Genomic DNA, 27,478 nt, shown 5'->3' on the forward strand with positions numbered 1-27,478 from the left:
TTTCTGTCCCTGGAAATTCTCCCAGCAGGTTCCCGTACACGTGTGTTAATTGGGTGCCTGCCCCATGGTCTTACATTTAATATAAGCAAATGATCATGCTTCACGTACAGTCTGGGCACAGTCGGCTGCTCTGCACTGGGTGGGTCTAGGAACATAAGCCTTTCAAGGGTCATTTCTCAGTTCTCTATACCTTCATGGGCATCATGGATATGAGTCACATCACTTTTCAAAGCTAGATGTTCTGGGGGCTCCTCTCTCAGGTGCAGGACTTAAAAGTTGGGGTTCCCATGTAGGGTTCAGACCTTTCAGTCCTCAGGAATGATCTCCAGGATTTGAGTTCCCTCCCGGGTGTGGGTCTCTGCACCGGTGCGGGTTCACACTGAAATTCAGTCTCATTCTCTCCAACCTGCTTCAGTGTGCTCCATGAGCATTTGCCCAATGTGTAGGGCTCAGTCTGCTGGTTTTCAGGTTGATTTTAGAGGAAACTGTTGATATGGAGCTGTAGATTCTGTGTCTGTGGGAAGAGGGGAGTTCAGGATCTTCCTGTGTTGCCATCTTGAACTAAAATCCAAAAATATAATTTTACAACATTAATCAGCAGGAAAAAAGTGTCTGTAGAACTTTTGGGGTCCATAGGCTACACATTTTTACTGAAAGGTAGTTCAAACCTCTAACTGTAGGTAAGTTCATGCAGATGTAGCAAACCCACAGATCCTAACTTTAAACTCCAGAACGGATTTTATAGGCGAGTTCAACATCACTAGGTATAAGAATATGTCTGAAAATTTAGGTATTATGCCAGACCAGTGAGGAAATATTTTCATTGTATGACTCATTTTTAACCTCCAAAGGCATATTTTGTAGCCAAATACTTTGTTTCAAATAGTTTAATTAAAATTTAAATAGTCAAAACCATTGCTTCCTGGGTGCCTGGCTGGCTCAGTCCATAAAGCCTGTGACTCTCAATCTCAAGGTTGTGAGTTCAAGCCCCATGTTAGGTGTAGAGATGACTTAAAAATAAAATCTTTAAAAAAAAAAAGAAACTATTGTCTCCGGGAAAACTTGAAATTCCATCTTTTTTATTATTCTCTCCTATTAGCATAGTGTCTATTCTGTTGAATGGATTTAAGTAAATATTTCAAATATTTAGACCAGGAGTCAACAAATTATGCCCCAGCCAAATTCAGCCAATATCTTTTTGTAAATAAAGTTTTAATAGAAAGCAGCCACACGCATTTGTCCATGAATTATATGGCAGCTTTCCTGCTGTGACAGCAACGTTGCTTTGTGAACACAAAGTGAGTGGCCTGAGAGGAAAACGTTTGCAGCCCAGGCCTACTGGATCCATGCACTAAGGGCCGTCAGCCATGCCAGGCACTACAGCGTGAAGAACACCCTAAGTTCCCCTTGCTACTTTTTTTCACATAAATTTGGCGAAATTAGATTTTTAGGACAGTTATATTTTACAAAACACAGATCTAACTAAGCAGTTTTTTAATGTCTTGATTACAGTGATTGTAATTTACTGTACATCAGTCAATGGGAGTTGACTTTACATTACTGACTTACGTGCTTCATGTAGCGTCTCAGAACTGAGAAAATGTATATTGGAAAAATGTACAACTGAAGCTCTCATTCAGAGAAAAAACTGCTTTCCAAGGATAGCAGTTTACTTTGTAAGATATCGATTCTGAGGGTTAATTTTGCTTGAAAGGAAGCACAGCATGTACCCAGCACGTCTTCCGACACCTGGGATATGGTCAGGGGCTACATTTGGAAAACTGTAAGCAATGATGTCCAGTTTCTAAGGGTAATTGTGCGATTTGTAATCACCCATTGAGTCTCAAGAAGTATAGTCAAGGGGCGCCTGGGGGCCCAGTGGGTTAAGCCTCTGCCTTCAGCTTAGGTCATGATCTCAGAGTCCTTGGATCGAGCCCCACATCAGGCTCTCTGCTCGGCAGGGAGCCTGCTTCCCCCTCTCTCTCCGCCTGCCTCTCTGCCTACTTGTGCTCTCTGTCAAGTACATAAATAAAATCTTAAAAAAAAAATAATAACGCGACGCCCACCCTGCAGCCCAGCCCCGCCGGCTGACACCCACATCCCGGCTCCCGGAGGGGCCCGGAGTGCCAGCTGGCCCCCGCGGACGATCGCCCCGCGCGGGGATCTGGACCGTCGAGCTGTCCCTACGCAGAGAATGTCTGAGCCGCGCGGCGGGGTCCGACGACCGCGGGGCGCAGGAGCTCCGGGGGTAAACTGAGGCTCGGGTAGCTTCGGGGAGCAGGCGTGGGCGTGGGCACTGGAGCGGGCCGGGGTCAGCGGAGCTGAGCGGGGGCGCGGCGGGGAAGACTACTCGGCTCCCGGCCCTGCGCAGCGCCCCCCGCAGCGCCCCCCGCACGCCCGCAGGTAAGCGCAGCGCGCCCTCCCACGCGCGGACACCGCCCCGCACCGCGCCCGCGGGTTCGCGCTCCCCCCCGCACCCACTGAGCACGCGCAGGAGGCAGCGACGCGGGGGTCCATTGCGCACGCGCGCGCCGCGGCCTCGGGAGCCGGGTAGCAACACGGCCACGCGGAGCCGCAGCTGCCAATCGGCGCGGCCCGGGGCGGGGCTTGAGGTCTGCGCTCCCCGGTAGGCGGCGGGCGACTTCCGGCAATAAAGCTCGGCGCCGCCGTCAGGTGGGGCCCGAGGGCGTCTGCGCTCCCGCGGGAACTGAGGAGGCGCGCGCTCCAGGTGGGGACGGCGAACCCCCAGCCCTCCCCGCGCCAGGTAGGGTCGGGGGCCCGGGGCGCGCCGGTGGGGACCGAGCGGCCCTGAGCCGCGCGGCGCGGCCTCCCCTCGGCCGCCGCCCATCCCCGCGCGCCCGCGACCCCGCCGCGCCCTGGCCTCGCGCTCCGCGGGCGCTGCCCTCGGGGGCCTGCGACGGTTCCCTGGGCCCCTCCCGCCAGCGTGTCCGCCCCCGCGCGCTCCGAGCTCCTTTCTCCCGGGGACACCCGCCGCCTCCGCCTTGCGGTCCCCGTCCGCGCCCCTCCCCCTGCCGCCCGACCCCGGTCCTCGCCCGCGTCCCACCTGCTGTCCGGTCCCCGTCCGCGGTTCCAGCGTCCTCCCCGTGCCTGGCCTCGGTCCCCTGGCCCTTGTCCGCGGTGCCAGCTCCTCCGCAAGCCTGTCCCTCGGGCCTCGGTCCCCGTCCGTGGCTCCAGCGTCCTGCCGGTGCCTGGCCTCGGGCCGCGCTCGCCTGTGGCTCCAGCGTCGTCCTGGTGCCTGGCCCTCCGTCCTCCTCTTTGGCTCTAGCTGCGTCCCTAGTACTGGTCGGCGGCTCCCTTGCCCTCCGTGTGCCTGACCCTTGGTCCCCCACCCCTCTGTGGCTCCAGCGTCCTCCGCAGGCCTCGCCCGGAGCCCGGGCGCCCTCGCCGAGCCTGCCTCCCGGCGCTGGCCGCCCACCCTGGGCCGTGCGTCTTCCTCTTCCATGGGAGCCGCTGCTCTCTGTGGGCCTCCGCTACCCAGACGCGGGGGTTTGAAAACTCGGGGATCCAGAGAACACGTGCCTTCCTCGTGAAGTCGTCTTTCCTCGCTTCTTCCAAGTCCGCATCCTCCGGCTCCAGCGGGAGTCGCCTCTTCTTGCTCCCCCGGCAGCGCGCACCCGCCTCAGGTGGCCTTCCCCGTCGTGGTCCGGGGGTCCGTCGCTGTGAGGCCTCTGTGGCCGCACGTCGGGTCCCTTATGGGACAGCCCCCAGCCCCCGGCCCCCCGCCAGCGCTCAGCTGTGTCTGCTGTTCCTTCGGGGTCGGGCTCCTCCGCACAGCGGCGGCGGTCGCGTCCGACCCGAGTGACCCGAGTGACCCGGGAGTCTTGTGAGGCCGAGAGAGCGCTGGAGGACACGGAACGCGGTGGGATTGGAGACCGGCGTTTCCCAGCACAGCACAAAGCGGGTTTTGTCAGTTTTTACTGACACAGAAGCAACGAGGGGACAGTTGGAACGCGCGTGCCAGGTGTTCTTGCTGACCCCAGAACGGGTGCCGGCGCGGTAGCCGCCTTCTTACCCGGTGTGCTGCGCGTGGCCAGACTTCCCTGTACTTGCTGCATGTGTCGTCTGGAGCACGGACCCGACGGTGGCTCCGAGTCTGCTCACCCCCGTGTCCTGGCGTGTGGCTTTGCGCAGTGTATGAGAGTTTGTTGCCGGCACGTTGTCCTTCGTGTTTTTATATTTAGACCAGTCATTGCTTTAGACCATGTTTAGGTGACGTATGTAGTATAAGGTGACACTTAAAACCCCACCATTTTAGGACCTTTCCTTTTCACAGGGTGCCCAGGAAATGTTATAAAAACACATTGATAGAGCATGGGCCCCCGACGCTCCAGAGATGTGACCCCCAGCTCCGCCAGATGCTGGGCCGCACTTGGTTCTAGAAAAGGGAATTAAGGCTGTAAAAGGGCAGGGGAGAGGGGGGCACAGCGCCTGGGTGGCTCAGTGGGTTAAAGCCTCTGCCTTCAGCTCAGGTCATGATTCCGGGGTCTTGGGATGCAGCCCCGCATCGGGCTCTCTGCTCCGCAGGGAGGCTGCTTCCCTTCCTCTCTCTCTCTGCCTACTTGTGACCTCTGTCTGTCAAATCAATAAATAAAATCTTAAAAAAAAAATGGGGGGATGGTAGCATTTTTTGTCTTGGGGTGGGGTTGGGGGCTGAGATAGTGCAGCTGAGTTGTTCAGAGGAATGCCTGCCTCCCACTGAGAGCCCGAAAGTGTGTGCTAGGGTCATACCAGCTGAGTAGGGATGCTCGCTGGAGGAAGACGTTTCTTGGTTGGTTCTGCGTCTCTCCTCCTGGGATTTCTTCTGGGCCAGGCAACCTGGGGAGGTCCTGTGCTCCCACTTCCTGCAAGTGGGATGAAGGGAGGGTGTGTAAGACTTTAGCCCCTTTGCTGGCTGACATCAGTTAACCTGAAATGTGCATAAATTGCAAATCCTAGTAGCTATTGCACAACTGAGTAGCCGCCCTTTGAGTAGCTTTCTTAAGTGCTTCATTTTGAGGAGTAAGTTTTGCCTTTATTTTTTGTATTTGAAGTTTTTCAAAACAAATGTGATTTTTAATTAAAACTTATAAAGTTATAGCAATTCAGATCTTTTAGCAAGACAGATCAATAAATTTCCATAAAAGTGGTGGGCTGTTCCTCATTCCGGAAGTGTAGTCCTGTTTTTTCTGTCTGCGAGTTTAGATGCCCCAGGTTGGGAGTGTTTTTGAAAATTTGATCCCAGGCATTTCAAATTGTGCCTTGTCTTTTTTTTTTTTTTCCCTTGCTTTTCCCTGATGGCTTTTTGTTGTTGCTTACGATAACTCTTCTACCAGAGTCTGCCTTAGTTCGTGAACCGTATGGAGTTAAAATTTCAGATAAACTTCATTGCGATCCAGAGAACCTATGTCAGACCTATGAAGTGTGAGCAGCTACAGCAAAACAGATCTTTTCGTGTGTGTTGGAGATAGAAACCTTGGGAATGTTCTGTTTTTGTTTCCGTGGTCTGTGGTGCTGGGCTTCATTGCTTCCAACCGGTATAAATAGAAGCAGCCCTGAGCACTCGGGCTAACCATGTGATTTCTCACAGGGGTTGCTGCAAAAGAGTTGATTATCTTACTCAAGACACTAAGCTGACTCTTCACGTGAAAACTTCACATAAATGTTCCGCATAAATGTTGCTTTGGAGGCCTGAATAGAAGTGTCTTAAGTGGTGAGTGGGCATCGCGCCTACATGGACAAGGGCAGGGTTGGTGCGTCCTCCCGTTTTAAGACAGGTTGTTAGCTGAGCTGTTGGCAGGAGGTTTCTGTTCCCCGAGTTGTGCTTTCTGCCTCCGTTCTCCATGCCCTTTACCCCCCAGGACCTGGCAGGTTATCTTCAGAATAACACTGCTCCTACCACTGCGTTGCCTAAAAACTCTTAATTATTTGGAGAGTAAAGTCCAAACAGCTTTGACATTCAAGTTTTCCATGATCTGGCTTCCAGTCACCTTTCCAACCTGCCTGCCAGCCTTCCCAAAGATTTCTCTATTTCAGCCAACCTGTTCTGTTTATTATTCTCAAAGGTGTCATGTGTTTGTGTGCCCACCATTTCTGTGATTGCTATTTTTTCCCCCATTGTCTCCCATTTACTTAAGATTTAACTGTGCTTTAAGGCCAGCATGGTGCCCTGGTTTTTCTTCAGAGGTCCCAAATGATCTGCTTTTTATTCCGAATTTCTTTTAGTTATTCTCCCTTTATTGCTCATTCAGTACATACATATACATTGTAAAATCTCTTTTAAGTATATTTACATATATTATTTGTGTGAGTTTCCTTGTTTACTCTTATCTATTTTTTCAAAATTTTTAAAAATTATAATTAACATATAGTGTAATTTTTGGTTTCAGGAGTAGAATTCAGTGACTCATCACTTATATCAAACACCCAGTACTCATCACAAGTGCCCTCCTTAATGTCCATCTCCCACCTAGCGCATCCCCCACCTCGACCCAGCAATTGTATTACTACGTATTTACCAAAAGGATACAAAAGTACAGATTTGAAGGGGTACATGTACCCTGATGTTTCTAGCAGCATTACCCACAATAGCCAAACTATAGAAACAGCCCAAATGTCCTTCCACTGATGAATGGATAAAGAAGATGTGTCTCTTGTCTTTTTAGTTCTTGGACTAGGTAGTACACCTTCAGGGATGGGACATAGAGCATAATAACGCGCTGGTCTGTGTTCACCTGTTACTGGAGTAATCTCTATCTGGTCTGTGTAGCAGTGTTCTGCGTGCTGGCCGCTTTTTAAAAATACCGGTTTTTCTGAATCCGCCATATATGACATTGGGAGATATGTTGGCAACTGTCGCAGTTGGTCCTCAGACATTTTTCTCTCGTCCGGTTTTTATGAGACTAGATTGCATTTTAAGCAGCATCTTCTCCATCATCGTTTGCACCTGCCTTCTTTGGGAGGAGTGCATACTGTTGGACACAATTTCAGGTAACAACGGACTGGATGTGGTAGTAGCTTCTGCATTTTAGGGTGATTGGTGGCTTGAAACAAGTCTGCAAGATGATACTTGTGGGGCGCCTGGGTGGCTCAACAGGTGAAGCATCTGCCTTCAGCTCGGGGTCATGATCTCAGGGTCCTGGGATCAAGTTCCGCATCGGGCTCCCTGCTCAGCGGGGAGTCTGCTCCCTCTCCCTCTGATACTCCCCTGCACTTGTGCTCTGTCTCAAGTAAATAAATCTTAAAAAAAAAAAACTTACAAAAATAGTGCTGAGATTTAAATAATGATTCTGAAGTATCTTCTAAAATAAGAGTTTGAGGAGCACCTGGGAGGCTCAGTGGGTTAAAGCCTTTGCCTTCAGCTCAGGTCAAGATCCTGGGGTCCTGGGATCGAGACCCGCATCGGGCTCTATGCTCAGTGGGGAGCCTGCTTCCCCCTCTCTCTCTGCCTGCCTCTCTGCCTACTTGTAGTTTCTGTCTGTCAAATAAATAAATAAAATCTTTTAAAAAAATAAAATAAGAGTTTGAATGAATATGTGACTGTTAAAGATGTTTTTCCTGGAAAACCAAGTTTCATTAAGGAAGTGAGCACTTAAGAGTTGACCCAGGGGGACGCCTGGGTGGCTCAGTTGGTTAAGCAGCTGCCTTCGGCTCAGGTCATGATCCTAGCGTCCTGGGATGGAGTCCCACATCGGGCTCCTTGCTCTGCGGGGAGCCTGCTTCTCCCTCTGCCTCTGCCTGCCATTCTGTCTGCCTGTGCTCGCTCTCTCTCCCTCTCTCTCTGACAAATAAATAAAATCTTTAAAAAAAAAAAAAAAAAAAGAGTTGACCCAGGAATATTGTTGAAGGCTTAGAATTTTCTTCTAATTTTTTTTTTTTGTTTCTTCTAAGCCAGTATAAATGTCTACTTAATAGCCTGTTTTTTTGTTAATTGTAATAAATATAGTTGGGAGATGATATCTGAACATTTCTGTCTCTCAGGTACTCTGTTAGAAATATTCCACGTTAGCAAAATGCCCCAAGTCTACTTGGGTGTGAGATTAATATGACATTATTATTTAAGATTTTATTTATTTGACAGGCAGAGATCACAAGTAGGCAGAAAGGCAGGCAGAGAGAGAGAGAGGAGGAAGCAGGCTCCCTGCTGAGCAGAGAGCCCGATGCGGGGCTCGATCCCAGGACCCTGAGACCATGACCTGAGCCAAAGGCAGAGGCTTTAACCCACTGAGCCACCCAGGTGCCCCTGAGATTAATACGACATTATTGAAAGTATTTTTGGTTGAGTTGTCTGCTACCTTTTTGTGGCTAAATCCAATATATACTTTTCAGTTCTTACTGTATTAGCTTGTTAAGTGTTGTCCTCTCTCAATCATTCCTTTTTTTTTTTAATTTTTAAATTTTTATTAACATAATAATGTATTATTATCCCCAGGGGTACAGGTCTGTGAATCGTCAGGCTTACACACTTCACAGCACTCACCATATCAAATACCTTCCCCAATGTCCATAACCCAGCCACCGTCTCCCTACCCCCCTCCCCGTGGCAACCTTCAGTTTGTTTTGTGAGATTAAGAGTCTCTTATGGTTTGGCACCCTCCCGGTCCCATCTTGTTTAACTTTTTCCTCCCTAACCTCCAAACCCCCCACGTTGCCTCTCAAATTCCTCATATTAGTGAGATCATATGATAATTGTCTTTCTCTGATTGACTTATTTCACTCAGCATAATACCCTCTAGTTCCATCCACATCATTGCAAATGGCAAGATTTCATTTCTTTTGATGGCTGCGTAGTATTCCGTTGTGTATATATACCACATCTTCTTTATCCATTCGTCTGTCGATGGACATCTAGGTTCTTCCCATAGTTTGGCTATTGTGGACATTGCTGCTATGAACATTCGGGTTCACATGCCCCTTCGGATCACTACATTTGTATCTTTAGGGTAAATACCCAGTAGTGCGATTGCTGGGTTGTAGGGTAGCTCTATTTTCAACATTTTGAGGAACCTCCATGCTGTTTTCCAGAGTGGCTGCACCAGCTTGCATTCCCACCAACAGTGTAGGAGGGTTCCCCTTTCTCCGCATCCTCGCCAGCATCTGTCATTTCCTGACTTGTTAATTTTAGCCATTCTGACTGGTGTGAGGTGGGATCTCATTGTGGTTTTGATTTGTATATCCTTGATGCCGAGTGATGTGGAGCATTTTTTCATGTGTCTGTTGGCCATCTGGATGTCTTCTTTGCAGAAATGTCTGTTCATGTCTTCTGCCCATTTCTTGATTGGATTCTTTGTTCTTTGGGTGTTGAGTTTGCTAAGTTCTTTATAGATTCTGGACACTAGCCCTTTATCTGATATGCCGTTTGCAAATATCTTCTCCCATTCTGTCAGTTGTCTTTCATTTTTGTTGACTGTTTCCTTTGCTGTGCAAAAGCTTTTGATCTTGATGAAGTCCCCCTAGTTCATTTTTGCCCTTGCTTCCCTTGCCTTTGGCGATGTTTCTCGGAAGAAGATACTGCGGCTGAGGTCGAAGAGGTTGCTGCCTGTGTTCTCCTCAAGGATTTTGATGGATTCCTTTCTCACATTGAGGTCCTTCATCCATTTTGAGTCTATTTTGTGTGTGGTGTAAGGAAATGGTCCAGTTTCATTCTTCTGCATCAGTCATTCCTTTCTTAAAATATGTTCCTCTCTTGGCTTCCTACTCCCTTCCTCCTACCTCTTCGGCTCTTCCTCTTCAGTTCCCTTTCTGGCTCCTCTACCTCTTGGCCCTCAAATGTCCTGGTCCCTTAGAGTTTTTCCCTTGGCTCTGTGTGTTCTCTCCTGTGGTATCATTCCTGTGGCTTTGCTTACTACCTGAATGCTGGTGAGTTTCCTGTCCTGGTCTCCAGCCTTCCTCTCTCTTCTGAGCCGTGGCTCTGTATATGCATTCGTTTGCCCATTGTTTACTGAGCTCCCTTGTGTGCTCCTGTCACCCATAGATTCTCCTGTTCAGCTGTCTGGAGTGAAGCTAACACTGTATGTTCTAACAGCCTCCAAGGCTGTAATGTTAACGCACAGCCAGGGTGGAGAACCAGTGAGCGAGAGGAAGCTCACTCCAGGCAGTGGAAGAGCTAGTATTTGAGGTCTTGCTCTCACCAAATTGCGAGCTTTATGAAAGTAATAATATCTGTGTCCTCATTTTTAAGGACAGAATTTTTACACCTGGATTGGCACCTGTGGATTCCAGGACAGTGCCTGTCGCCATGGGTTCAGCAAAGCTAACAGGCCTGTCCGAAACTGAAATCAGCATCTCTTAGGTGCCAGAAGCTAACCTGGGCTGTCTTTGGTCTCCCCTCACACATCCAGCCAGTGCCGCATGTGGCCCTGCCCGGTGGGCCTACCTGGGTTAGCTGAGCACATGGCACCTGGTCCCTTGGGCTCCACGCAAGGGCCAGACACACAGCGTGCAAGACGGAAGTCCTTGTCTTCTCCTGGACTCTACCTCCTGAATGCTTTTAGACTCTCTCTCCTCCAGTGCAGCCACACTCCGACCTGGTGGCCAGTGTTCTGTGACCGCCAGTCCTCGCTCCTCCTCCCTCCGGTGCCACCCCCACCCTGGCCAGCTCCAGCTTCCCTCCTCACAGGGGGACCCCCGAGGCTCCTGAAAGGCTTGACTCTCATCGGAACCTTTACGTTCTGAAGTCCCTTCCTAGGCCCCTTGCTGCCCTCAGGGGAAAGTCCAGTTCTTTGATCTGATCACCCCGTGTTCTCACTTCTCAACATCTCACGCTGTAAGCTTCAGCCAAACTGAAGAGCACACAGTGTTCCGTTGCTTCTGGTTTCTAGGGAAGAGCATCTTCTCCGGTGTGATACTCCCCGTTCTTCCTCCTCCCCTGACCCCTGCTGACTCTGCGGGGAAGAGCTGAGATGGTAGCTCTGCTGAGCCCGTCCTGACCTATGCAGTGGCCAGCTAGTTAGTCCCCCAGTGCGTATCCTGTCTTGATGAGTTAGTACACATCAAGGTGCTATGTGACCGCCAATCCTGAGCATTTAGGGGGTGTGTAGGCATTTAAGTATTAAGAACTTTATTTTTGGGGCACCTGGGTGGCTCAGTGGGTTAAGTCTCTGCCTTTGGCTCAGATCATGATCTCAGGGTCCTGGGATCAAGCCCCACATCGGGCTCTCTGCTCTGTGGGGAGCCAGGCTCTCCCACTCTCTCTGCCTGCCTCTCTGCTTGTGATCTCTCTCTCTGTCAAATAAATAAATAAAATCTTAAAAAAAAAAAGAACTTTATTCTTTAAAATTAATCAACAAATGTTCTAAGTGAAAGGAAACTTGTTAACTGCACATATGTTTTTAATTTAAATTACTTCTTTTACAGGAGAACTATGCCATTTTTGGGTCAGGACTGGAGATCTCCTGGATGGAGCTGGATTAAGACAGAAGATGGCTGGAAGCGATGTGAATCCTGGAGTCGGGACCTGGAGAGAGAAAATAACCCGCGTGCTCTCACTCACAGCGTGTAAGTTACAGCCGCACAGACCCTGTCCTTTGCCTGCTGCCCACGTACCGTGAGCGCCTTGTCATTGGCTGAGTTCGCCTGTACTCAGGTTTGATGAGAAGCCACACATTATTTAGGGGAAGACTGAGCCTAGTAGATGATCTAGAACCTTCCCATAGGTGCTGCTTTCTTCTATTGAAGACATTTAATCCTTCCAATAATCTGAGAGAAAGGGATTATGTTAACCCCATGTTATAGTTGAGGAATCTCAGTATATCAGGATGTGGTTTGGCGCCATACATCTGAAACCTTGTATAAGACAAATGCATTTTTCTCTCTTGGGAGCCTGAGTGGGTGTAGTGAGTTTGCTCCGGGAAGGAGGGACATTCTGGGTGGCGGCTGTGCTGTCCCAAGAGCGTAGTGTCCTCTGCTCAGCCCGAGGTGGAGTATCGCTCTCAGCATCTGCGTCCCGGTCAGTAGGATAGGAGAGGAGGAGACGTGGTTGCGCTTGCTCACACCTCATTGGCTAGAGCACTAGAATCAGAGGAAGGTGGGGTTTTCTCTGTGCGGGGAGCTGTGCATCCCAATGACGCAGGCTGCACAAGCTCGGAAGCACGGCATGAGAAGTGGCAGTCTGCATCACTGGTGCTGCTGGGACGGCTGGAGAACTGGGAAGGTCTCAGATCCTCTCCTTCAAGGTGTTGTGGGTCAAGCAGTTGATTTTATTCTATGTTTTTACTTGGCATTTGCATAATTACCAACTGTATTTTTAACTGACGGGCAATCTGATTTTTTTTATCACTTTATTATTTTTCATCATGATAAGTGTACTTTTCAATCCCCCTCACCTGTTTTCCCTGTCCCTCACCACCTCTGCTAACCAACAGTGCATCTCTGTTGTTAGGAGGCTGTTGCTGGGTTTGTCTCTCTCCCTTCCCACCCGCCCCCACTTTGCTCGTTTGTTTTGTTTCTTAAATTCCACATATAAGTGAGATTTTATGTATTTGTCTTTATCTAATTTCATTCAGTGTAATCTCCAGTTCCATCCATGTCCATGCAAATGGTGGGCGTTCATCCTTTCTGACGGCGGAGTCATATTCTGTTGTGTATATGGACCACATCTTCTTTATCCATTCATCTGTCGATGGACATCTAGGATATTTCCATAGTTTGGCTATTGTGGACATTGCTGCTATAAGCATTCCGGAGCATGTGCCCCTTCAGACCACTGCGTTTGTATCTTTAGGGTAAATACCCAGTAGTGCAATTTCTGGGTCATAGGGTAGCTCTATTTTCAACTTTCTGAGGAACCTCCATGCTGTTTTCCAGAGTGGCTGCACCAGCTTGCATTCCCACCAACAGTGCAGGAGGGTTCCCCTTTCTCCGCATCCTCGCCAGCATCTGTCATTTCCTGACTTGTTAATTTTAGCCATTCTGACTGGTGTGAGGTGGGATCTCACTGTGGTTTTGATTTGTATTTCCCTGATGCCGAGTGATATGGAGCACTTTTTCATGTGTCTGTTGGCCATCTGGATGTCTTCTTTGCAGAAATGTCTGTTCATTCTGCCCATTAAAAAAAAAAAAAGACATTTGTTTTAGAGAGCGAGCACATGAATGCATGTGTTGGGCGGGCAGAGGGAGAGAATCGCACACAGACTCCCTGCTGAGCTTGAATCCCAACAAAGGGCTCAATCCCATAACCCCGAGATCATGACCTGAGCTAAAACCAGGACTCAGACAAATAACTGCACCACCCAGGTGCCCCATTCCACTCACTTTTTAGTGGGATAATTTATTTTTTGGGTGTTGAGTTTGATAAGTTCTTTATAGATTTTGGATACTAGCTCTATATCTGATATGTCGTTTATAAATATCTTTCTCCATCTGTAGGCTGCCTTTTAGTTTTGCTGATTGTTTCCTTCTCTGTGCAGAAGCTTTTTATTTTGATATAGTCCCAAGAGTTTATTTTTGCTTCAGGCCGTCTGATTTTTTTTTGACAGAAGTTTAGTAGCTTTAGCCTAGAGATAGGTTTTTGCAGTATTTAAAGCAAAAATTAATTTATATTTCAGATTATAGTAAAGATAACATGTTACATTTACTGAGCTTATATTGTGACATTTCTCTGCCATTCTGAATTTTATTCAATATTCATGGCTGTAAATTTTATATAAGATTGGTAATTATATATGCTACTAGTATTAGATGATGTTACATGGCTGTGGATTTTTGAAGTTACTTTTTATCTTACAGTTTTCATGGCAAATTATTTAAATTTGAGCTTGGTCAAATACATCCAGAAATGTCTGGTGTCTGATGGACTCCTGATGATGACTGAATTGTGGGGGACCCTGCAGTCAGCGATCTGGGGGGTCAGCAGGCTGTGTGTATGAAACGTCACTACTGCTCCTACACTCAGGAATTTGCATGTTTATGTGTTTTTTCCTCATGGATTTTCTTCCCTCATCCCACACATTTTAAACATCTGAGAATTAAATGCCTTCTGTATACACACAGTTAGAGAATACAGTTTGACCCATTTTCTTTGCTTAATAGACTCTGTGTCCGCCTGTCTCACTCCCCGCCCCCACTCACACTGCTTCCAGAGCCCCTTGAAGTCAGAAGCTTTGCTCACAGGTGCTTCTCCGTGTGTGGTGGCAACTACCTGCTGCCCTTACTGACATGGCTGTCGTGCATTCGCCGTGGACCGCCCGCGGATGGCGAGGTGAAGGGAGAGTTAGCACTCTGTCTTTACGACGTCCGATCTAGTAGCTGCTTCTTCCCTACTCCACCTTTTTTCTTTGTCTTTGTGCTCCTTTTTTCTCTTCCCATAAAATGTGTATCCAGGCCTGTAGGGAGAAGCCACCAGTGACCCAGAACTCCAACAAATGTCTGATATTTTTCTTTCTCTGGAAGAAAAAGCAACTTAATTTTGAACCTAAAATTTGATAAAATAAAACCATAGGTAACCACCGTTTCAGATTGCTGTATAAAATGACCTTGTCTTCCCCTGAATGTCTTTGACTCAAACAGCACTCCCAATTCTTTGGTTTAGGGTAGCCTTTCTAAAACTAGGAAAATTGTTGTAAAAATCATTTAGGCAATCAAGATTCAACCAACTTTTTAAAAAAAAATTTAAATTTTTTTATAAACATATAATGTAGTATTAGCCCCATGGGTACAGGTCTGTGAATCGCCATCTAACCAACTTTTTTAATCTTTTTTTTTTTTTGTGATGGGTATGAAAATAGAAGACCTTTAAATATCCCCCTCTTCTCTTTTCGCCTCATTTTAGTATTAAAAGTGCAGAGGAAATAGGTAAGAAATCACCCAGTTCAGCGTGGTGGTTCCGGGTAGCCAGTCGGTTCACACTGAATCCTGATTAAGCTGTTTTTCAAAGCAGCATTCATGATGTTACGGAGGTTAGTGATGACAGAGCAAATGTTCACCCCTGATCTGATGGTTTGTTCTTCACGTGAGAGACATGTGGGCTTACCTCGTCTCGTAGTGCAGAGCACAGTGTGCTCTCCAGGGGGTCCGTCTGGCTCCTCTTTGAGGAGCTTTGCTCACTAAGCTGTGGATGCCCGATACCAGGTAGATCCTCTGGGCTGCACGAGGACAAGGGGACAACCAGTCCAGGGTTCTAGCAGACGCAGACTGGTGAGGGAGGCTGAGTGTGTGCCCATCGCAGCGTCCATGCAGCCGGACGGTGGGAGGCGCACAGTCAGCGAGAGAGTAGCTGACGGACTGGACCAGGAGAAGGGGAGCACCTAAACAGACCTTGAGGCTTCGCCGTGGGGAGAACGTACTAAGGAATCATCTGGCTCAACCTCTCCATCAGGGCCTGGTTGGCCTGCAGTTTTCTCTCTGGTGACAGTCCTGTATGATTTTTGCAAAGAGAAGGCAGAAGAGGAGTGTCTGGACACTGCATATCTTTGAGGTGTCAGAGCCTTTCCCGTCCGATTGCACTGTTGTCAGGAACTGTAGTCTCGGGGGACTCCGGTGACGGGAGGCTCTCTTTGTCCTGGGAGGCTGCAGTGTGATGAGGGGGGTGTGTGCTCAGCTCTGTTTTAATGGTGACGTTTCTAAGGTTTTCTCCCTTTGTGGTTAGTAAACCTTTTCATTGCGTTATTTTTATTGGCCTCTCCTTAACCATTGTTTCCAATCCAAGTTTGAGGTTTTTTTTTTTTTTAATTTATTTACTTATTTGAGCAAGCGCACATGAGCAGAGGGAGAGGGAGAAGCAGACTCCGTGCTGAGCACTGAGTCCTATGTGGGACTTGAACTCAAAACCTGAGATCACAACCTGAGCTGAAATCAAGAATCGGACGCTGTTCTGACTGCACCCTCTAGGTGCCCCCCAAGTTTGAGTATTTTAAGGCTGATTTTGCTCATTTGGTTCTCAATGGGTGGAGCATTGGAAGGCATTGTAAATTTGGGGTGCCACAGAGAGTACCATCAGCTCTAACAGTTCCCAGGGTATCCGAGGTTAATTGAATTCTTTAAAGAACATCTTTAAGTTGTGGGTACCCCCAAGGAAAAAGGAAAGAGGCTGTGTTTTTGGTTCCCTCATGAGAATGCAGAACGGTTCTCAGATCATGATGATGGGGAGGACGCGTGAGGTCGTCTGGGCCTTGAAGTAGGAGCTGGTCCTGTTGGCCCCAGGGCCTGGGTGAGGAGACATTCCCCTGTGCCTTTATTTAGTCGGAGAAGCTCCCCTGTCATCTGTGTTTTTCCCTGAGGGTCTTCATTGGCTCAGCCTCCTTGGATTGTTTCTTCAGCGGCTGGAAAGAAGCTTGGAAGTCATGCGCCGTACAAGTGCGGTTCAGCAGCGTCCGTCGTCGCGTTGAGTGTCTCGGGCAGCACTTGCTGTTACTGCCTTGTTGAGGGATGATGTCCTGTGGGTCGTCAGTGCTGGGCTCAGACTCTGTCTTCATATTGCGTTTTTGCCAGTCATAAAGCAAGAGGAGTACAATCCTGTGGCATGGAACCGGAAAGCCAGAGTTCTGTCTCGTAGGTCGCGTCCTCTTCTGTGGAGTTACCAGCTGCGTCCCGCTTGTCTCGTCCGAGGGCTGCGCTGACGTGTTCCGAGCCGAGGCGTTTATCACCCAGCGAGAGTTCAGAGTCCGTCCGGGGCGCTCACACAACCTGGCCGCTTCCGGCTGGATCTTCATTCCTGGGCCTTCTTCTCTCCTCCCCCTGGAAGCCTGTCCCTGTAGTTTGACACCTTGAATGTCGGTGTCCTGGTCCTGAAACAGTGATTTCGACTGGCCTGTTTCCCGTCCTGCCTGTGCTCTCTCCTTGCGTCTCTGTGTCTGGCTGGCATTCTGTGACCCGTTGCTTCAGCGATGCTCTTGCCGATACCCAAAGCTTCCGTTCTGGTCCTTTTTTTTTTTTTTTTTAAATAGACCCACTTAGCAGATTCTTAACCCTGACGTGAGCTGCCAGGCAACGGAAGAGGGGGATGTCCCACTGGGGACCCTGCGGGGCCACTGCAAATTCACTCTTCCCTCCCTCCTTTCCGCTCATCAGCTCATTCAGTGCAGTGCTCGCTCCCTGGTGGTTCCACTGTGCCCCCATTTCCTTGATCTTCCACGGATCCGGGAGACTGGTGCTTACTGACCGCCCGCTCCGTGCCCGAGTCTCGTGGGGCAACCTGAGTGCGCGCTGCCCCGGGCATCTGAAGACAGCAGGCTTGTTCTCAGAAGCCCAAAGCTCTGTTCCTTTTTTCTTTTTTTAAAGATTTTATTTATTGATTTGACAGAGATCACAAGCAGGCAGAGAGGCAGGCGGGGGGGGGGGAAGCAGGCTCCCTGCCGAGCAGAGAGCCCGATGTGGGGCTCGATCCCAGGACCCTGGGATCATGACCTGAGCCGAAGGCAGAGGCTTTAACCCACTGAGCCACCCTGGCGTCCCTCTGTTCCTTTTTTCCAGCACACTTAAGGTGTTGGAATCGGACGCTTTGTAGGTTTTAACTGACTCCCTCATGGCCCACAGAGCGCGCTTAGCCCTCCCAGCCCCAGTGCCGACACCTGTGGGAGGAGGGCCTGTGACCAGACACCTCACTGTGAGGGGAGGGGGGTGACTTGCAGGCAGGAAGGACACCATTGTCGCGTCCCCTGCAGAAAAGAGCCACTTGCAGACAGGGTCCTGTGTCTTCCTTTGTCCCGTGGGCGCATGGACAGATCCTCCATGAGCCAGACCTGAGAGCTGCCTGGTTCTTACTGTACCGTTGTCCGTGCTCAGTACACAAGGTGCTGGCCATGTTGGGCCAACAGAACATGGAAACCCAAAACCCAGGCCCGGATGGAACTGTCGTTCTGGTGCGACGGACAGAAGGGGGACGAAATGCGTGCAGCGCGTGGCTTGTTCCACGTGACGAGTGCTGCGGAGGGGACAAGCTGGCGTCGAGGGGGTACGTGGACATGTGGATGGAGGCTCCCTGAGGAAGGGGTCTGCTGAGAGGAGGCTCCGGGGGGTGCAGGAGGGGGCTCAGCAGCGGCAGCAGGACACCAGATGCTGCAGTGAACCAGGGCCAGTCCCGGGGACACTCGTCCTGTGCTGTGGGGACGTGGGCTTCTCCCCAAGGGAGGGGGCAGTCCCAGGTGCTCCCCGGAGGGAAAGTCCGTTCCGGTCAGACTTTCACAGGCTCCTTCTGCCTGCCGTGTTAGGAATGGGCCGCGGGAGACCAAGGCAGAGCAAAGACTCGTAGTGATCCCCATGGCACGGGCATGGGGGTGATGGAGGTGACAGGTGCAGGTTCTGGGGGAGGTGAGAGAGGTCATGGCGTGGGGACGATGGAGGTGTTGGGGGAGGTGACAAGGTGCAGGTGGGTGTGTGTGTTGCAGCTGGAGCTCCCAGGGCTGGCTGAGAGGTTGAGGAGATGCGTGTGCTGGTAGAGGGCAGGTGAGCAGGGAGCCCTGGGGGGACAGAGTTCTCCTCTTGTTCCCATGTGCACGAGACTCTGCCAAGCACTGCCAAGGCCTGCGTGCCCTGGGGGCGGGGCAGGGTGGGCGCGTGTTGCGGGTTCCGATGCGGTGGCCTCCGCGCATGCTCCTGACGTCAGGGTGCGTTCATGGGACTGTGCGTGCCAGCCTTGCTTGCCGCTGTTCGTCGTGGAAGTAGTTCCACGTCCGTGCGTGTGGACTTACCGCAGTTCGTATTGTGTAGATCGGTGAGTTCTTGACCCAGGTCTCGCTGATCCCATTTGTTTCCCGTGGTTTCCGTCAGGGTGCACTGACGTTGCCGCTAGCCAAGTCTCGGGCGTGCAGCACGATGAGTCGGTGTTCGTCCGCGGTGTGCAGTGACCAGCACGGTGCAGGGGACAGGGTCCCTTCCGGTCCTTCCACATTGTTTCTGGTGAGGAGAATGTGTAGGGTGTTCTCTGTCAGCAGCTCGCGAATGTGTGCTGCAGCATCCTCCACTCCAGTCACCGCCAGACCCCTGTCCTCCAGGCTCACCTTTTAAGCGGAAGTTGGTGGACTTTGACCCCCGGTACTCATTTGGCACATTCCCCGCCTACCGGCTCTGGTGACCCGCGGTCAGCGATCTCTCTGGTCTCTGCGTCTCTGAGCGTCACTTGTCATGTGTAGATCCACAAAGAAGGGAGATCGTCTGGTGTCCGTCCTTCTGCATCTGACTGGTTTCACTCAGCACGGCCCTCTGAAGGTGCACCTGTGTGGCTGGGAATGCCAAGATGGCACGCTCTTTCACGGCTGAGGATACCCTGGTGGACGTACACAGGCCCTGTCGTCTTTGTCCGTGTATCCATCCATGGACACTTAGGTTGTCCCCATGTCTTTGTTACCGTGCACAGTGCTGCAGTGATCCGGGGGTGCAGATGTAATTTCACAGCAGCGTTTTCATCTTAGCCAGGTGAATACCCAGAAGTGGTATGAGCGTGTCCTCGCCACCTAAAACAATCTACAGACTCGGGCCATCCCTATCGAAATTACCAAATTTTGATATCAAAACAGCATGGTGGCTCTGTTTTCAACTGAGGAACCTCCGTGCTGTTTTCCACAGGGGCCGCACCAGCCTGCGTTCCCACCAGCAGTGCAGGAGGCTCCCCTTTCTCCGCATCCTCGCCAGCATGTCATTTCCTGACTGGTTGGTTTTAGCCACTCTGACTGGTGTGAGGTGGGATCCCACTGTATTTTTAAAAAATTTTAAAATCTCATTATGTTTTGATACACATTTCTGATAATTATGATCACCTTTTCATATACCTGTTGGCCATTTGTATGTCTCCTTTGGAAAAATATCTATTCGGGTCTTCTGCCCATTTTTTTTTTAAAGATTTTATTTATCTATTTGACAGACAGAGATCACGAGTAGGCAGAGAGGCAGGCAGAGAGAGAGAGGAAAGCAGGGCCCCCGCTGAGCAGGGAGCCCGATGTGGGGCTCGATCCCAGGACCCTGGGATCATGACCTGAGCCGAAGGCAGTGGCTTAACCCACTGAGCCACCCAGGCGCCCCAACTTACGCCCATTTTAAATTGGAATGTTTTTATTTTGCTGTTGAGTTTAAAGTTCTTTATATATTTTGGATACTAATTCTATATCAGGTTTATGATTTGCAGATACTTTCTCCCATTTACTAGGTTACCTTGTCATGTTGCTGTGCAGAAGTTTTTGTTTGATGTGTCCCGCTTGTTTTTTTTTTTTTTTTTTGCTTTTGTTGCCTTTGCTTTTGGTGTCCTATTAAAATGAAGCATCGCTAAGACCAGTGAATATCAGGGAGCTAGTATCCCCCTGTGTTTCCTTCCAGGAGTTTATGGTTTCAGATCCTACACTGAAGTCTTTAATCCATTTTTACTTAATTTGATGGGTGTGTGAGGTCGTGGTCAGATCTCATTCTTTTGCATGGAGACGTCCAGTTTTCCCAGCCCAGTTTACTAAAGAGCCTGTCCTTCCCCCCACTCTTGGCTCCACGGACCGCCTACACGAGGGTTTATTTTTGCGTACTGTGGTCTGTTCCACCGGTGTCTGTGTCTGTTTTTATGCCAACTATGCCGTTCTGATGACGCAGCTTTGTGATGGAATTTGACATCAGGGAGCGTGATGCCTCCAGTTTTGCTCCCCTTTCTCGAGATTGCTGTGACAGTTCACGAGCTTTCATGGCTCCGTATGCACATTAGGATTGTTCTGTTTCTGTGAAATATGCCTTTGGAATTTCGATAGGGGCAGCCCGAGTCTGTGGATTGCTTTAGGTGGTGGGGACATGTTAACATTTGTTCTTCCAGTCCATGAAGACTGAGTATCTTTCCATCTATTTGTGTCTTATTCAGGTTTCTTTCACCAGTGTCTTACAGTTTTCAGTGTACGTATGCAGACCTCCTTGATTAAATTTAGTCCTAGGTATGTTATCTTTCTTGGTGCCATTATAATTGGGATTGTTTTCTTAATTTCTTTTTTTTGGTAGCTTGTTAGAAGCATGTAGAAACCAACAGGTTTTTGTATATTGATTTTTATATCCTGTAATTTTACTGAATTCATTTATTGTAATGATTGTTTGGTGGAATGTTTAGGGTTTCCTGTATATAGTATCAAGTCACCTGTAAGTAGTGACCATTTTACTTCTAATTTCCAGTTTGGATGCCTCCTGTTTTTCAAGCCAAGCTGCTCAGGCCAGGACGTCCAGCTGGGCTGCGTGAGGTGGCACAAGTGGGCGTCCTTGTGTTGTTCCTGGTCTCAGAGGAGTGGCTTTCGCTCTTCATCACTGAGCGTCGGGGTGGCTGTGGGCCTGTCCTGTACCACCTCTGTTATGTGAGGAGGATTCACCTCTACCCGCTTTTATTTTATTTTCTCCCAAGTTTTTATTTAAATTCAAGTTACTTAACGTATAGTGTAGTATTGGTTTCAGAGGAAGACATCAGGGATTCCTCAGTTGCATGTGATGCCCAGTGCTCTTTCCATCACGTGTCCTCCTTAATGCCCATCCCCCAGTTACCCCATCCCCCCACGACCTCCCCTCCAGCTGCCCTCAGCTTGTTTCCTAGAGTTAAGTATCTCTTACGGTTTGTCTCCCTCACTGGTTTCATATTATTTTAGTTTTCTTTCCTTTCCTGTATGTTCCTGTGTTTTGTTTCTTAAACACCGCATATCAGGGGCACCTGGCGGGGGCTGGGGGCTCAGTCGTTAAGCGTCTGCCTTAGCTCAGGTCATGATCCCAGCATGCTGAGATTGAGTCCTGCGTGGGCTCCCTGCTCAGCAGGAAGCCTGCTTTTCCTTCTCCCACTCCCCCTGCTTGTGTTTCCTCTCTCACTGTGTCTCTCTCTGGCAAATAAATACATAAAATCTTTTTTAAAAATTCCACGTATCAGTGAAACCTTATGGTATTTGTTTTTCTCTGACTGACTTATCTCCCTTAACATAATACTCTCAGTTCTGGGCACCTGGGTGGCTCCGTTGGTTAAGCGACTGCCTTTGGCTCAAGTTATGATACTGGAGTCCCAGGATCGAGTTTCCGCATCGGACTTCCTGTTTGGTGGGGAGTCTGCCTCTCCTGCTGACCTCTCTCCTCTCATGCTCTCTCTCTGTCTCATTCTCTCTCTCTCAAATATATAGATAAAATCTTTTAAAAAATACTCTTGGGGCGCCTGGTTGGCTCAGTGGGTTAAAGCTTCTGCCTTCAGCTCAGGTCATGGTCCCAGGGTCCTGGGATCCAGCCCGGTGTTGGGGGGGGGGTCTCTGCTCATTGGGGAGCCTGCTTCCCCCGCTCTCTCTGCCTCTCTGCCTACTTGTGATCTCTGTCTGTCCAATAAATAAATAAAAAATCTTAAAAAAAATACTCTCTAGATCCATACTCATCATCACCAATGGCAATATTCCATTCTTTTTGATGCCAAAGTAATATTCCATTGTATATATTACATAATATATATATTACATCTGGGCTCCTGGGTGGCTCAGTTGGTTTGGCAACTGCCTTCAGCTCGGGTCATGATCTCGGAGTCCCCGGATCGAGTCCCGCATCGGGCTCCCAGCTCTGCAGGGAGTCTGCTTCTCCCTCTGACCTTCTCTCCTCTTATGCTTTCTCTCACTGTCTCTCTCTCTCTTTCTCTCAAATAAATAAAATCTTTAAAAAAAATATACATATATATATATATTACATCTTCCTTATCCATTGATCTGTTGGTGGACACGGGCTTTCTCCATAATTTGGCTATTGTTGATACTGCTATAGTAAAGATCAGGGTGCATGTGCTCCTTCGAATGTGTGTTTTTATATTCTTGGGTAAATACCCAGTAGTGCGATTGCTGGGTCATAAGGTAGCTCCACTTTCAACTTTCTGAGGAACCTCCATGCTGTTTTCCACAATGGCCGCACCAGCCTGCATTCCCACCAGCAGTGCAGGAGGCTCCCCTTTCTCCACATCCTCGCCAGCATGTCGTTTCCTGACTGGTTAATTTTAGCCGTTCTGACTGGTGTGAGGTGGGATCTCATTGTGGTTTTGATACCTATACCCACTTCCTTGAGAATTTTTGCCATAATGGCTATTAAATTTTGTCAGGTGATTTTTCTGTATCTGTTGTGTTGATCATATGATTTTTATTCTTCCTTTTGTTAATGCAGTGTATCATGTTGATGGATTTGCAGATGTTGAACCGTCTTTGCATCCTTGGAATAAATTCCATTTGATCATGGTGCATAGTTCTTCTAACATTATGTTAATTTTGTTTGCTGATAGATATTTTTTAAAGATTTTATTTATTTATTTGACAGAGAGAGATCACAAGTAGGCAGAGAGGCAGGCAGAGAGAGGGGGAAGCAGGCTCCCTGCTGAGCAGAGAGCCCGATGCGGGGCTCGGACCCAGGACCCTGAGATCATGACCTGAGTTGAAGGCAGAGGCTTAACCCACTGAGCCACCCAGGTGCCCCTTGTTTGCTGATATTTGACTGAGGGTTTTGCATCTGTATTCATCAGATATACAGACCTGTAAGCTTCTTCCTCCTGTTCTTGTCTAGTTGGGTATCAAGGCATTGCTGACTTCCTTAAAAAAATGAGTTTGGAAGCATTCCTTCATCTCCTTTTCTTGCTGATGACTTTGAAAAGGATCAGTTTTAGTTCTTCTTTAAATGTTTGGCAGAATTCATCAGTGAAACCATCTGGTCCTGACTTTGGTTTACTGGGGGGTTTTTGTTTCCTGAATCAATTTTCTTGGTAGTAAAAGGTCTGTTCATATATTGTGCTTATTAATGATTGTCTTTGAGGTTGTAAGTTTTGAGGAATTTATGTGGATCTTTTTTTTTTTTTTATAAACATATATTTTTTTCCCCAGGGGTACAGGTCTGTGAATCGCCAGGTTTACACACTTCACTGCACTCACCATAGCAAATACCCTCCCCAGTGTCCATAATAGCCCCACCCCCCCAACCCCTCTCCCCCCAGCAACCCTCAGTTTGTTTTGTGAGATTAAGAGTCACTTATGGTTTATCTCCCTCCCAATCCCATCTTGCTTCATTTACTCTTCTCCTATCCCCTTAACCCCCATGTTGCATCTCCTCTCCCTCATATCAGGGAGATCATATGATAGTTGTCTTTCTCCGATTGACTTATTTCGCTAAGCATGATACCCTCTAGTTCCATCCACGTCATCGCAAATGGCAAGATTTCATTTCTTTTGATGGCTGCATAGTATTCCATTGTGTATATATACCACTTCTTCTTTATCCATTCGTCTGTTGATGGACATCTAGGTTCTTTCCATAGTTTGGCTATTGTAGACATTGCTGCTATAAACATTCGGGTGCACGTGCCCCTTCGGATCACTACGTTTGTATCTTTAGGGTAAATACCCAGCAGTGCAATTGCTGGGTCATAGGGTAGTTCTATTTTCAACATTTTGAGGAACCTCCATGCTGTTTTCCAGAGTGGCTGCACCAGCTTGCATTCCCACCAACAGTGTAGGAGGGTTCCCCTTTCTCCGCATCCTCGCCAGCATCTGTCATTTCCGGACTTGTTAATTTTAGCCATTCTGACTGGTGTGAGGTGGGATCTCATTGTGGTTTTGATTTGTATTTCCCTGATGCCGAGTGATATGGAGCACTTTTTCATGTGTCTGTTGGCCATCTGGATGTCTTCTTTACAGAAATGCCTGTTCATGTCTTCTGCCCATTTCTTGATTGGATTATTTGTTCTTTGGGTGTTGAGTTTGCTAAGTTCTTTATAGATTCTGGACACTAGCCCTTTATCTGATATGTCGTTTGCAAATATCTTCTCCCATTCTGTCAGTTGTCTTTTGGTTTTGTTAACTGTTTCCTTTGCTGTGCAAAAGCTTTTGATCTTGATAAAATCCCAATAGTTCATTTTTGCCCTTGCTTCCCTTGCCTTTGGCGATGTTCCTAGGAAGATGTTGCTGCGGCTGAGGTCGAAGAGGTTGCTGCCTGTGTTCTCCTCAAGGATTTTGATGGATTCCTTTCTCGCATTGAGGTCCTTCATCCATTTTGAGTCTATTTTCGTGTGTGGTGTAAGGAAATGATCCAATTTCATTTTTCTGCATGTGGCTGTCCAATTTTCCCAACACCATTTATTGAAGAGGCTGTCTTTTTTCCATTGGACATTCTTTCCTGCTTTGTCGAAGATTAGTTGACCATAGAGTTGAGGGTCTATTTCTGGGCTCTCTATTCTGTTCCATTGATCTATGTGTCTGTTTTTGTGCCAGTACCATGCTCTCTTGATGATGACAGCTTTGTAGTAGAGCTTGAAGTCTGGAATTGTGATGCCACCAACTTTGGCTTTCTTTTTCAATATTCCTTTGGCTATTCGTGGTCTTTTCTGGTTCCATATAAATTTTAGGATTATTTGTTCCATTTCTTTGAAAAAAATGGATGGTACTTTGATAGGAATTGCATTAAATGTGTAGATTGCTTTAGGTAGCATAGACATTTTCACAATATTTATTCTTCCAATCCAGGAGCATAGAACATTTTTCCATTTCTTTGTGTCTTCCTCAATTTCTTTCATGAGTACTTTATAGTTTTCTGTGTATAGATTCTTAGTCTCTTTGGTTAGGTTTATTCCTAGGTATCTTATAGTTTTGGGTGCGATTGTAAATGGGATTGACTCCTTAATTTCTCTTTCTTCTGTCTTGTTGTTGGTGAAATTAGAGAAATTAGAGAAATGTGACTGATTTGTGTGCATTGATTTTATATCCTGACACTTTACTGAATTCCTGTACAAGTTCTAGCAGTTTTGGAGTGGAGTCTTTTGGGTTTTCCACATATAGTATCATATCATCTGCGAAGAGTGATAGTTTGACTTCTTCTTTGCCGATTTGGATGCCTTTAATTTCTTTTTGTTGTCTGATTGCTGAGGCTAGGACTTCTAGTACTATGTTGAATAGCAGTGGTGATAACGGACATCCCTGCCGTGTTCCTGACCTTAGAGGAAAAGCTTTCAGTTTTTCTCCATTGAGAATGATATTTGTGATGGGTTTTTCATAGATGGCTTTGATAATATTGAGGTATGTGCCCTCTATCCCTACACTTTGAAGAGTTTTGATCAGGAAGGGATGCTGTACTTTGTCAGATGCTTTTTCAGCATCTATGGAGAGTATCATATGGTTCTTGTTCTTTCTTTTATTAATGTGTTGTATCACATTCATTGATTTGCGGATGTTGAACCAACCTTGCAGCCCTGGAATAAATCCCACTTGGTCGTGGTGAATAATCCTTTTAATGTACTGTTGAATCCTATTGGCTAGTATTTTGGTGAGAATTTTTGCATCTGTGTTGATCAAGGATATTGGTCTGTAGTTCTCTTTTTTAATGGGATCCTTGTCTGGTTTAGGGATCAAGGTGATGCTGGCCTCATAAAATGAGTTTGGAAGTTTTCCTTCCATTTCTGTTTTTTGGAACAGTTTCAGGAGAATAGGAATTAGTTCTTCCTTAAATGTTTGGTAGAATTCCCCCCGGGAAGCCGTCTGGTCCTGGGCTTTTGTTTGTTTGGAGATTTTTGATGACTGTTTCAATCTCCTTACTGGTTATGGGTCTGTTCAGGCTTTCTATTTCTTCCTGGTTCAGTTGTGGTAGTTTATATGTCTCTAGGAATGCATCCATTTCTTCCAGATTGTCAAATTTGTTGGCATAGAGTTGCTCATAATATGTTCTTATAATTGTCTGTATTTCTTTGGTGTTAGTTGTGATCTCTCCTCTCTCATTCATGATTTTATTTGGGTCCTTTCTCTTTTCTTTTTGATAAGTCTGGCCAGGGGTTTATCAAACTTATTAATTCTTTCAAAGAACCAGCTCCTAGTTTCGTTGATTTGTTCTATTGTTTTTTTGGTTTCAATTTCATTGATTTCTGCTCTGATCTTTATGATTTCTCTTCTCCTGCTGGGTTTAGGGTTTCTTTCTTGTTCTTTCTCCAGCTCCTTTAGGTGTAGGGTTAGGTTGTGTACCTGAGACCTTTCTTGTTTCTTGAGAAAGGCTTGTACCGCTATATATTTTCCTCTCAGGACTGCCTTTGTTGTGTCCCACAGATTTTGAACTGTTCTATTTTCATTATCATTTGTTTCCATGAATTTTTTCATTTCTTCTTTAATTTCCTGGTTGACCCATTCATTCTTTAGAAGGATGCTGTTTAGTCTCCATGTATTTGGGTTCTTTCCAAATTTCCTCTTGTGATTGAGTTCTAGCTTCAGAGCATGGTGGTCTGAAAATATTCAGGGAATGATCCCAATCTTTTGATACCGGTTGAGACCTGATTTAGGACCGAGGATGTGATCTATTCTGGAGAATGTTCCATGGGCACTAGAGAAGAATGTGTATTCTGTTGCTTTGGGATGAAATGTTCTGAATATATCTGTGATGTCCATCTGGTCCAGTGTGTCATTTAAGGCCTTTATTTCCTTGTTGATCTTTTGCTTGGGTGATCTGTCCATTTCAGTGAGGGGAGTGTTAAAGTCCCCTACTATTATTGTATTATTGTTGATGTGTTTCTTTGATTTTGTTATTAATTGGTTTATATAGTTGGCTGCTCCCACGTTAGGGGCATAGATATTTA

General features: G+C 47.7%; 1 protein-coding gene across 5 annotated transcripts in view; it reads left to right on the forward strand.

Moving 5' to 3' along the window:
* The first annotated feature begins 2,645 nt into the window (after positions 1-2,645).
* The window catches only part of FBXO25 (F-box protein 25), a 60,830-nt gene continuing 35,997 nt past the window's right edge, over positions 2,646-27,478 (forward strand). For 2 of the 5 annotated variants that reach the window (XM_032869801.1, XM_032869805.1), the window contains exons 1-2: positions 2,656-2,764; positions 11,353-11,493. In XM_032869801.1, the coding sequence (XP_032725692.1) occupies positions 11,360-11,493 (134 nt within the window). In that variant the 5' untranslated portion in view covers positions 2,656-2,764; positions 11,353-11,359. Of the gene's footprint in view, positions 2,765-5,685; positions 5,711-11,352; positions 11,494-27,478 lie in introns of those variants that run through there. The other 3 variants (XM_032869802.1, XM_032869804.1, XM_032869803.1) reach the window with 3 other exon arrangements.

The sequence above is a fragment of the Lontra canadensis genome, unplaced genomic scaffold (assembly GCF_010015895.1).
Source record: "Lontra canadensis isolate GAN:19392208 unplaced genomic scaffold, GSC_riverotter_1.0 scaffold39, whole genome shotgun sequence".
NCBI classification, from domain to species: Eukaryota; Metazoa; Chordata; class Mammalia; order Carnivora; family Mustelidae; genus Lontra; species Lontra canadensis.